This window comes from Castanea sativa, chromosome 3 (genome assembly GCF_040712315.1).
Source record: "Castanea sativa cultivar Marrone di Chiusa Pesio chromosome 3, ASM4071231v1".
Classification (NCBI taxonomy): Eukaryota; Viridiplantae; Streptophyta; class Magnoliopsida; order Fagales; family Fagaceae; genus Castanea; species Castanea sativa.
In genome coordinates this window covers 24,337,695-24,350,689 of record NC_134015.1, presented here as the reverse complement: position 1 = coordinate 24,350,689, position 12,995 = coordinate 24,337,695, and the positions used below count along the sequence as shown (strand labels likewise).

Sequence of the window (12,995 nt, the reverse complement as noted above, 5' to 3'; positions counted from 1 at the left end):
TATTATCAAACAAATGTTAAAATTTTAAGTTTTTGTGATCTAAAATTGTGTATAGAAATAGGTTATTAATCAAATAGTAATTAACATCCGATTTGAACGAAATTTGATATAAATATTAAAAATATAAGGAGCATGAAGTTTAATGGTTAGATTTCTAAAATTCATATCTAAAAAAGAGATGTATGAGAAATTTGAAGGATTTTTCTTTAAACTAGTTTAGAATGAAATTTTTTTCATTTTCTGCTGCTCTTTCCATTTTAGCCATTTTTTTTAAGAAGATTGAGAAGAGCAGGTTTGATCAGGTCTCTCTATCAGTAGCTAGTAAAAAGAAAATCCCGTGTGTTTATTTTTTTAGTGTCCATATATCATTATCAGGTCTCTCTCAGTAGCTGGAAAGTGATATCTGAAATGATATATACCCAATTCGACTCAGGCAGGCAAGTCAAAAGCATTCAAGCTTTAACTCAGCCTTGAATTAGGCACTTCACTTACAGCTATGGTACAGTGGTAACTTATATAACTTGTTCACAATTTGGCCCATTTAACATACTATAAAATATTTCATTTTGGTTTCCTAATTATTTATTTGTTGGTATGATTTTTTTTTTTCGCTTTTAATTTGGTATGATTGAGGGAAAAGGTGGTTTAAGTTATTTTACAGTGAATGTCAATATTATTCCCAGGGGTGCATTTTGGAGGCCAATATCCTGCACAGCCTCTCCCTTCGACTATATCCAAGCTACCAATATTTGGACTTTGTATTGTCAACTTTATCGATCTTTGATGTTTGCAATGAAAAATTCAAGAAATTTAAATTGGTTTCACAATGATGCAGCGTGACAAACCACTGAAAACTGTTGGGCTAAAAAATACCAATGCTTTTGGTAAGAGATTTCTTTTAGAAGTATTTGACTTACGTTTCTCATTTTAAAGTGTTTGAACACTGAATTTAAAGAACTCTTCCTACTAGTTTTAAGTTTTCAAATAACATATTACACTTTTGTAAATATGTTCAAAATTGTAGATCTCACCTTATTAAACCACATGCGGGAACTTTCTCTCTCTTCAAATAATAATACTAATAATAATAATAATAATAATACTTTTACTGTATTTTTTAGCTTTAAAAAAATATATATATATATATATACACACCAAATATATAATTATGTTATTTAACCTTTTAAAATATGTTATTTAAAATATGGTACTAAACAATTTTTTTACATAATCACTACTCTAAACATGTATTTTTCAACACTTTTTAAACCGTAATTTTCAAACAAAAAGTGAACAACAATATTTGAAATCTCAGGCCCATGTGCCATTTTAGTTTTTATAAGTAATTTGTTCGTTCTAGCTATCACTACAAAAAAAACGGGGCTATCTCAGCGTTTTCAAAACTGCTGGGACAGCCCCAGAAAACGCTGGTATAGGGTCAAAATTTCTATCCCGCGCTTCAAACCGCCGCGAGTGCCAGTCAGTATAGGGTCGCTGGACCTGTACCAGCGCTTTTTTCAAGCGCCGGGATAGGTTGTAACCTATACCAGCGCTTTTAAAAGCGCTGGTATAGGTCTTGAATAAACATAATTTAAAAGGCCTATACCAGCGCTTTTGAAAGCGCTGGCATAGGCAATACCTATTTCAGCGCTTTTAAAAGCGCTGATATAGGTCTTGAAAGAACAAAATTTAAAAGGCCTATACCAGCGCTTTTCAAAGCGCTGGCATAGGCAATACCTATTCCAGCGCTCTTAAAAGCGCTGGTATAGGTCTTGAATGAATATGCATCAACTAGGCCTATACCAGCGCTTTTGAAAGCGCTGGCATAGGCAGTACCTATTCCAGCATTCTCAAAAGCGCTGGTATAAGGCATATGTATATACCCCTATACCAACCCTATTCCAGCGGTTTTCAAAACGCTGGAATAGGTCCTTTTTTTAAAAAAATTTTAAAATATTTTTAGCACCTGTAATTTTTTTTTAATGTACATACAATACATATTTTCCAATAGCAAATACGATACCACATTAAACCAATAAGCTAAATATAATTAATTACACCATATCAATAATTACATCCCAAATGTCCAAAATATTATACACAAAATAATACATCCCAAGTGTCTAGAATGTTATGAACAAAATAATACATTCTAGCTATATAAAATGTTATAATAAAGTTTCCAACTATGTACAATGTCCTACACAAAAAAATACATTCTAACTATATAGAATATTATAATAAAGTTTCCAACTATGATGTGTATATATATCAAAGTTTGAAACTTTATTATAAATATGAAAATGTCACAGTAACTACTCCAAAATAGATGGCCAAATTATCGTCTACTACATATCATCAAATGATAAGTGCTAAGCACCGAGAGACTCGATATCCACTGCAGAACCACCATCACCAGCACCACCATCATCATCAACATCCTACAAATTAAGAAACACACAATGGATTAGCGTACTAAACAACAGAGTTAGTAGCTGAATGACATAGTATCACTACTATTTCAATTAAGCATATCAATTGGGTATTAGTCTCAATAAATTTGTCAAAAAGTGATTAATGAGCAATTTATGCAAAAGATTCAATAAGTGATTACTTACAAATAAGTACAAACCAACCATCAATGCAAAGAAAAGGAAAATGTTTTCCAAGCTCCCAGTCAGAAAACCACAATACAATTATCAACTAAAATAAGTTCAAATGAGGATTTAATAAACAAACCAAATATGTAAATGACCTCTTGCCTAAAGAGACATTCAGGCCCTGTTTGGTTTATGGCAAGTGTGGATTCATTTTCTATACTCAAATCTTATTCTCATTTTTTGTTTCTAACTCTTTTTTTTTTGGCATCAATTTTCAGTTTTAGTCTTCCCTAACTTTTTTTTTTTACAAACCCAATAGATACATACACAAATGAAGCTTTTTGCAGCTATCCCACCAGTTAGAAGTCACTTCCTACAAACTGGTAAAAGTCATAGCAAATATGCCTGAAAACAAACGCCACACAACCATGAATCCACCATTAGATTTCAGCAAGCTCACTCCTAAACTCCTCAAATCCACCTTCAGATAGAAATGGAGTGGAGAAGAGCATACTCCCACCTCCATCACTACCACAACTAATCAAAACCCACAACATCACCACCACTAAATTTGGAAACCATATACACACAGGCACCCCACAACCAACTAGATAGAGTGGAGAAGAGACAAAAAGAAACAACCAAAGCCATACCCAAAGCCATGCCCAAATCAAAACCCAAACTAATCACCACACCCACACCTACCACCAAACCTACTATCATAGCTACAACTTGGATTCAACATCACCAAACTCAAAATAAAAATGCACATATTCAGACACAGAAATACCCACAAACAATAGCACATTTTATATCAACTTATTGATATAACTTATATAACTTATTGACCAATGAGAAAGATATAACGTTAAAACTTCCATTGCCAATATATATCTTTGTTTAAGCCTAGTAATTTTGTAATTGCTGCGCAAATCTAGAGATTGAACTAAACAAGAGACAAAACTGTACTATATCTGACCCTAATGGATATAGTCTTCAATGAGTTGTTCAATAAGGCATTCCACTTACATGGTACAAATTTTGGATTATTGAAGATGTTACTATGTTTTGAAGGAAAGAAAAGCATGGTGTTTTCCGTTATCATGGGGCCACAATCTACATTACCATATATCTAATACATATGACACACAACATACTTTGTATTCAAATTTCTTACCATAGACAAACTAGGAAACGATGGGCATAATCGAGTCAACACCCTCCGCATTAACCTCATTTCAGCTTCAAGGGCATCATAACGAGTGCATTTCTCCTTCATTGCTTCTACTTGAGTAGACAACTCCATAACTCTTTGGTCGGTTGCAATAGATGTTGGAGGTGGCGTACTATCATCCATTGACCTTGCACGATTGCCAGAGGGGTTGGACCAAAGCCTACCCCTCTGACACGGCCACCTCTCTCTGCACCGATAACCTATCCGAATGCATCATCGGGCTGCCAAAGTATGCCAGCCTCAATGTCGTTTCCCTGCAACTGTGACCCCGTTGCCATAAGCTGTTTCATCTTTGCTTAGTACTCACAAATAAACAAGACAACATATTAGCAACGAGGGCAATAATACACATGCAAACATGAGTAATATGCTTTTATATATATAGAAGTTGGGTTGGAGTTATTATAAAAGAGGCTGTACAATTTTGACTGGTACGATTAGCTTTTTCTGTGAGATTTGGTCAAAAAAATCTTTATATGAAATGGTATGAACTGTGCACCTATTAGTGTTAAAAATTTATGTATAATTGGAGAGTTCACTAGAGCTCATTGTAAGAAGAGCTTGTCATAGCCTTTCAAATTGAGTGTGTCACATCTCAGATCGAGTGCTCCAGTTCTTGGTTTACTAGGGTAGTAGTGAATATGATTAGTTACTAGTTTCTTAGAAATAGCAGTGGGTCTTTTTTTGATAATTAGAAATAGTAGTGGTTTTGTTTTTAGAGAATGACATTTTTCTTCCAAGACAAGACAATGCTAGTGAGGATTAGTTAACAATACCTTCAGCTGTAATTTATTGTAAAATACATTAATTAAAAGAATGGAAACTGGTTGAACTCTTGAACCTCCATGTGAACTCAACTTCAAACTTTACAAGTAGATAGATTGGATGAAAAATATGAGCTGTGTGTGTGGGCAGTTGGAAAATATGAAAAAATTTCTGGTTTCTTAGCCATAAATTGGATGAAAAATTCAAAGGGTACCATATGGGCAGTTCCCAATTTTCTATGCCATATTTCAGCTTTCTACAAATATTTGTAAGTGTGTTGTTTATTGCAATTTTGGTTGGTTGGGGAAAAATATGGTCAAACTCATAGGTCCTAAAAGGACATGTCTTTATTCTCATTTTAATTAATATCAGATGCAGGTTGTATTAACTACAAAAAAAAAAAAAATGTTATAAACAAAAGTTTCCTAACATTGGACGACCCTAATCTAATATAATCTAATAATCCCAACAACCTAATCAAGGACAAGGTTGGGCAATGAGAAACCAGTCTCCCCTTTAATTAAAGTCCCTACCATGTGACGTTAATCAAAGAACTTCTTTTCAACTCAAAATACAATAAATTTAAATTTAGAAGAATAATTTGTTACAAACTTACAATGTTCGCTTCTGCAGTGGCATTCACAGCAGTACCATCATGGTGAGAATACGCCACTACATACATCTCACCTCTCTCTAGTTGTTTGCCTTTCTCTGTTGCCTACAGCATGGTCAGTACATTCAGCATATTAAAGCGAGGGTGTCGATTCGATGGTGTTGAATCGCATTTATTCATACTTTACAACACAAAATGATATAAGCTTTGTTATTTTAAGCATGTTATTAATGCTACAAAATATTGTTCTTACCATGATATCTGTCGTCTGGGCCATGCTTCTTGATCCCAGCGTATGTAGCTCTGTTTGCTTTTCACGCCGCAATTTGTTATCTTTTGACAACTCCTACAAACATTTCAATAAAGTCACTACCAATTACAATAAGAAGCTAATATATAATACTCTTGAGCATGGAACCTATAAAAGCAAAACATCTATACTACTGTAACTATTACTACCTTAAAATTGTCAAAGAACCAATACTCCACCAAGCCATGAAATTGAGTGTCATCAACCTCCGGCAGTGATAGCTGAAGTAATTCTTCCTTAGTTGTGCCCTGCTTGTAGTACTTATTCTTCAACTCTGATTTGTGGCCCCTCCACAACTTCCCAATCCGTGAGAGTGCCCATTTCCTTTGGTTGCCATGTGGGATGCGGTTTGTAGGAATTATGTATCGTGCCTACCATGTGTAAAGTTGAATTAACTCCTTAGGAGGTCACATTTTTAACATTATAGCAAATTGACATAAAGCTTTAAACAAGCAATAAAGAGTGAAGAATTTGAAAGAGAGAGATTTTGATACCAAAATGTTGTGTTGCTTCATAATTTATAAGAAGTTTAAAGTGTCAGGGAAGATACTTTAAAACTCTTTATAACATTTTATCCATAAATAAAATAAAATTTATGGATTAATTGAATCTATAGGAGAATGAATTATGACTTATGAGGTAGTATTTTAGGGGCATAAGTAACCTACATAAGACGAATATAAATATACACTAGAAGAACAATGTGGGCTAGATAATATTTCTAGAGCAACCTAAGACAAGAAGGTCACTTCAAGGCACAAAAACACTTTTAAAATTGTGTGGTAAAAATACAATCCAGGTTTAAGGTGCTAACTCAAGGAAGCAGAGCCAATGCATGATCAATCCATAATATAGAAAATTAAAAGATTAACTTTACATAGGTTAGAGTATAGACAAGATGAACCAATTAAAACAGAAAATCTTAAATCCAAACTGATTACAGGAGAATCAGAGATGCACACTCCTCTCAAAAAACATTTCACTATGATTTTGATCCACTTTTCGCTAATATATTTTATTATGTAATGATCTCCATGAGAAAGAAAGTGTAAGAGATGCTTATGAAAAATTTATACAAGGTAAACGGCATAATCACCACAAGTAGCACTTAAGATAGAGAAATTTGAAATCCACAAAATATTTTATTCTAACTCAGCAAGCTAAGCTATAGAACCTATTATTGTAGTTTGCATAACTTTATATAATTTTATTTAGACAGATTGAATTTTATTTTGAACCAAAAGATAAAAGGAAAAAAGAAGAAGAAAATCATGACTATTGAAGCAATTGATATATGTTTAAAGAAAATTCATGGTCATTTCTTGGCTCCATTGCTTTTTGCCTAATACCTGAACGGCTTCCCAACACCGATTCTTGTATTGTAGTGGCATGGATGGCCATTTTCGGTAATTGATTGGGCACATATCAGGCTTTCTGGCCAATGTTCCCAGCCACCTAGCAAAAGATCCAGCATTCTTCCCGATTGGCTGGCGCGCTCCGTTTATCTTCAAGAATAATTTTTTGCCCGGTGGCATATTCCAAATATCATCAAATCGATTAGGCCCACGTTTATTGGGCATAATAACCGCTCCTGCTGCCGGTACATCCTCAGTATCTATTAAAACACCAAGTTGCATTACAATGAAACACAAAATAATGAAATGTCAAGAAACTAGCCATTTGGATACTTGGATATTCCAAAAATCATTTAAGTAAAGTTATATTGTATCCTTATTAGTATAAGGATATTTAATGCAAATATTAATAACATTGGAATGAAGAAGGAGTGTGAATTTAAACTTTAAAACAATGAGATACTAACAAATACCCCTAATGATGAAGCTAACTAGTAATAAATTATGTGCCATAAAAAGTCAGAAGGAAAAAAAATGTCTTCAAACTCATTGGTTAAACTTAAGATCACATGTGGACCTGCTTCTAAGAAATAATAGGCCAAAAAAATAATTGGGACTATAATTGCTTGTAGAGTATGAATATATTTGTACAATTGTACCAATATATATTATGAGGTTCATACACAAAGGGATTATTACTTATGCCAATTGCTTTTTTCAGTACATTTAGGTGTGTATAGCATAATGTACCTTGGTAGCTTAGTCAAAGGGAATCAAACATATGGGTCATTACTCATTAGAAATAAACAAAAATACCCCATTTTATAGGAAAAAAAATTTAAAAAAAAAAGCCTTCAAGAAGAATTATAATCCAAACCTAAGAGTAGTAACAAATTGTATAATGAAAGGAATAAAAACATGTTCAAGGTTTTTAATAATGGTTTGTTATAATGATTTTGTTCAATACAGTTTTACAATTTCTAACCTATGAAGGATTGGATGGACATACATACATGGTTCTTTAAGGCCACTACGAAAGCATTTCTCAACCAGATTTTGCAATTTGGCAATGTGGCTTAATAATAGTAATGACCTTAAACGTGTAAAGATGAAAGAGAAGAGAAACTTAAGAGTACATAAATATTAGCCACACTCCAAAGTCCAAACCTTAAAACAAAGCCCACATCGACACATTAACTGAACCCAACTAAAAGCTTTATAACCCACATCCAAAAAATAAATCAGCCTGCTAAAATGAGAAGGCCCGCCATCATTAAACTCACAAAACTTCCACTTTGAACCTTCGAGTTTCAAAAAATCAAAGTTCAACCCACTAACTATCAATATTACATTTTAACTCCTAAAACTCCAAAAATAACACTTTGACCCCAAAAGTTTCTCAAATTGCACAAAGACCCAAAATTTCCAAAAACTGTCTATCTTAATGTTTGGATCAGCATGTTAATATTGATTTCTATGGGCTTATATGTTTAGGCATGTGTCATAATTTATAATAATTTTCCTAGAAACATATTTATTAACACATTAATAGTGAACCTATAAACTTTTGATTATCTTAGAAAATTACTTAAATTGGATTTTATTTTATTACAAACAAAACAGATTTACAACAGATATAGAAATAATTATTAAAAAAACAAATGTGAGAAAAAAATATATAGGAACGGAATTTCATAATCATGCTATTGAGTACAAATTTAGAAATACACTGACCTGGTGCTTGTGTCTCGTCATCACTCCCCTGGGAATGTCGTCTATCATCATCAGCTGGAGGAGCTTGTTGGCGTGATGGTACGTTATTCGACACCACATGTGAGGAGCTCTCACCAGGCTCAACGAACTCAAGTCGCCGCTTCCTCCCCATTCTTGTGTGCAGTACCTAAACAATGCAAGCTTGTTAGTTATAAAAAACATAATGTTACATATACATATGTCTATATATATACATACATATATATATATATATATATATATATATATATATATGAATAAAATCTCCAACAAACGCTTTAAACATGCAGCACTTCACAAGCACACTACCAAGCCACACATATGGAATCAATTGAGTTTCCATTTACTTAAGTCCAAAAACAGTATAGGTGATAATGAAAATGCATATTCTAATCTAAAGTGTTAAAATAGGAACCTATTAGTTCAAAAGATGGTCTTACTACGTTACACTACTAATCGTCGTTGTACTCATTGTCGCTATACTCCTCATAACTGACTTCGTCATCAATAAAGTCATTATCATCTATGAAGTCCCCATCTTGCTTCTCGTTCTCCTCAATGAGCATTGCATCAATTGTGGTTCCTTGGACATCAGGTCAAGCCAAACCAATGTTGTCAGAAGCCGCATTGTCACCGATGATATTGTACGGAACATTTTCGCAATAAGTATCACCATCATCCTCACATAAGGGACCACTGCCCGCGTCAAACACATCCCTTGCTTTAGTTTTAACAACTACAAACCAATCCTTGTCCCTCTTGTCCTCTACATAAAACACTTGTGAAGCTTCAGATGCCAATACATATGGCTCATCCATCAGTTCATCCCCTACATGTATCAAGCGGGTAAAATTCACAAGTGGAAACCCTAACTCATCAATCTTGTACCCCCGGCTACTATGAACGTCGACCCATTTACATTTGAATAGCACGTGTCTTATTTTATCCGAATAATTCAACTCAATAATATCTGTTACAATACCATAGTAAGCAACGCCACCATCAGTCATGACACTTACTCCACTGTTTTGAGTTTTCTTATTCTTCTTCGAATCTTTAGTTCGAAATTTTAAACCATTGGTGACATAGTGCTTCATCCGCTTGGCTCTAGAATAGGGATATGCACCAATTGTACTAAGAGTAACGCTAAGTTTCTGCCTGTCAGCATCACTTATGGACATAACCTAACACGTTTATACGTACATATTATAAGTAAGTTATTTTACTTCCCATATACAACCATGAAAAAAGTCACTAGCATTCATACTTACAAGATCTCTAAACCAACCACAAAACTTCTCCATATGGTGCTTATGAATGACACCATCGGTTATACGACGGCGGGCCTTTCTTAGCTCATCCTCGATCACATGTTTGTGCATACTGTGCATGCATTTGTGTTAGTCATAATAAAACAGTATTTCCAGTAATAGAGTACGACCGTAAACTAATTGAATCAATATAACTTACTCGCGAAAATGTCCAACATCGGCACAGTTGAAAAGAATGTAACGATGAGCTTGAATTAATTCTGTTTGACCTGGTGTGAAGTAAGACACCGCACCAGTAGAATTTTCCACCGTTCTAATAGGTCGTGTGAAAATTGTTTCCATGCCATGCATGTACCTTGAACAGAATGTTAAGCACTCTTCAACTATGTACCCCTAAGCTATAGATCCTTCTGGAGCGGCTTTATTTCGCACGTAAGACTTAAGTCGAGATAGGTACATAGGCACAATACCGAACTCCCCAATTGAACAACGTACCATGCATTAAAATACCAAATCAATCATAAGCCAAATATTAGGATTACCTCTCAATAGGATACATCCAACGATAATGAACTGGTCCACCAAGCTTTGCTTCCCTTGCCAAATGCATGACTACATGTACCATAACGGTGAAAAATGATGGAGGAAATATCTTCTCCAATTCACTTGTTACTTGTGACGGCAATGATCCGCGCAAAGCTATTGGAAGGAGTTGTTGCATCAAGATGTGGTCATCATGACTCTTTAAACCAGAAATCTTGCGTTCTTTGAGATGGACACGACGTGAGATATTCGAAGCATACCCATCGGGCACTTTTACATCCTTCAAAACTTGTAGGAAGCCGTCTTTCTCACTTGTACTCATATTATAACAAGCTGCTGGCATCTCAACCGTATCAACCGCTTTGTGGACTAGATGAAGTTCACTTCGTATACCCATGGCCTTTAAGTCAAGGCGTGCTTGGTAGGTGTCCTTTGTCTTGTCTTTTAAGTCTAGCAACGTCGCCATTATATTATCAGTAACATTCTTCTCCGTATGCATCACATCGATATTGTAACGCAACTTCTGATCAGCCCAATAGGGCAAGGTGAACAAAATGCTTCTCTTCTTCCAGACACACGGATCTTCCTCCCCCCTCTTTCTTTTGTTATAAAGAGCCTGATGCTTCTTCCCAAGACAACGTCCAACTAACTTCTTTGTTTGGTCCATGATCTCTGAGCCCGATGGTGTCACTGGAGCCACTCTAAACTCCTTAGTCCCATCAAAATTTATATCATCTTCACGGAACTCGAGATCGTTATCCAACCATCGCCTATGTCCCATGTAACAAACTTTCCGGCCATGTTTAAGGTAACAGGACTCAGTATCATTCATGCAACATGGACATGCAAGCAAACCCTTCATACTCCAACCGGAAATGTCAGCGTATGCAGGAAAATCATTTATGGTCCACATTAGTGCTGCATGCAATTGGAATCTGGTATTAGAAGATGCGTCAAATGATTCGACTCCAACATCCCACAGCTCTCTTAATTCTTCTACCAAGGGCTGTAGGTACACATCTATAGCAATCACAGGTGAGGTTGGACCAGGAATTACAAGTGACAAGATCAAGGAAGACCTTTTCATGCACATCCACGGAGGGAGGTTGTATGGAACCAACACAACCGGACATGTACTATGCGTGGTACTCATGTTTCCATATGGGTTGAACCCATCCGCTGCTAACCCAAGTCGGACATTGCGGGGGTCAGATGCGAACTCTACATGCTTATCATCAAATTCTTTCCAAACTTCAAAATCAGCGGGATGCCTCATCACCCCGTCATTTGTTCGACCAGTAGCATGCCATTTCATATTAGTGGCTAGTTCGGATGATAGAAAGAGTCGTTGCAATCTTGGCTTTAAAGGGAACCAATGTAGGACCTTTGCAGCTTTCTTCTTGATCTTGCTTGATGAAGCTTTTGTCTTATCAACTACAGGCGACTCGGGTGGTTTCCATCTTGATTCCTCACAATGTGGGCAAGCATCAAGGTTACTCTTTTCCTTCCAATAAAGCATGCAGTCATTAGGACAAGCATGAATCTTCTCATAACCCAAACCCAAATCCGTAATTATCTTCTTAGCCTCGTAACAATCTTTTGGAAACTTAGCATCCGAAGGAAGTAAATCTTGCAAGACTTGAAGCAACAGAGTGAACGATTTGTTAGTCCAACCGCAAAGAGTCTTTAAGTGGTACAAAACCACAATGGCTGAGAATATGCTAAATTTTGTACACCCTTTGTATAAAGGTTTCTCCACATCTTGTATTCAGTCGTAAAACTTTTTTGCATCATCATTGCGACCTTCAACTGGTTGTTGCACAGAAGGACCATCTGGACCTTGTTGCATACTAGGACCTTCGTCCATTGAAGCCGATGCCATATCATGCATGGGGTGTAAGTCATGTAGCATCCCATGGAAATCGCCATATTGATCCAAAGTTTCATGTACACAACTACTTCCACCTTCAGTAGTGGTCTGTGTAGACTCAAATTCCCCATTAAACACCCAAGTTCTATAATTCTTCACCATCCCAAATGAGTACAGGTGATCACGCACGACCTCTACATCAAGCATATGTCTATGCCTACAGTTCCTACAAGGACATGAGATCTTCCCCTGACATGTCGTGCAAGCAGCAAACTCCACAAATGAGTTAAGCCCATGGAAGTATTCTTCAGAACCTCTTTTAGCATCCATCCAACTCTTATCCATTGATATGTGTCAAATTATGAAGCGCACCTACACTACAATTTCACCATTGCACATCAAGTTTCAAAAATGTAACAATCACAAAACAAACAAATCAACAACCCACCACAACATACTATATGAATTTACTTAGACAAAATGTGAGGAATTGACAACAAATTGAACAACAAGAAGACAATATTCACAAAACAAACAACACTCCCAATATATAATACTCCACCTTTTCTCTCCATGTATTTACTTGTTACTAACCCAATTACTATTAGATAGCCAGACCCAAAATAAACCTATCAAAATCTATACTTAACTGTAATGTGGGACTTTCCAAAATCTATACTTT

At 35.5% G+C, this 12,995-nt stretch overlaps 1 protein-coding gene across 1 annotated transcript; it reads right to left on the bottom strand.

The window, feature by feature from the left end:
* Positions 1 to 10,438: 10,438 nt before the first annotated feature.
* LOC142628728 (uncharacterized) lies at positions 10,439 to 12,658 on the bottom strand. The gene is made up of 2 exons (XM_075802771.1): positions 12,247 to 12,658; positions 10,439 to 12,153 (listed from the first exon to the last, which is right to left on the bottom strand). Exons 1-2 carry the CDS (start codon positions 12,656 to 12,658, stop codon positions 10,439 to 10,441), a joined length of 2,127 nt encoding a protein of 708 aa, XP_075658886.1.
* Positions 12,659 to 12,995: the final 337 nt, after the last annotated feature.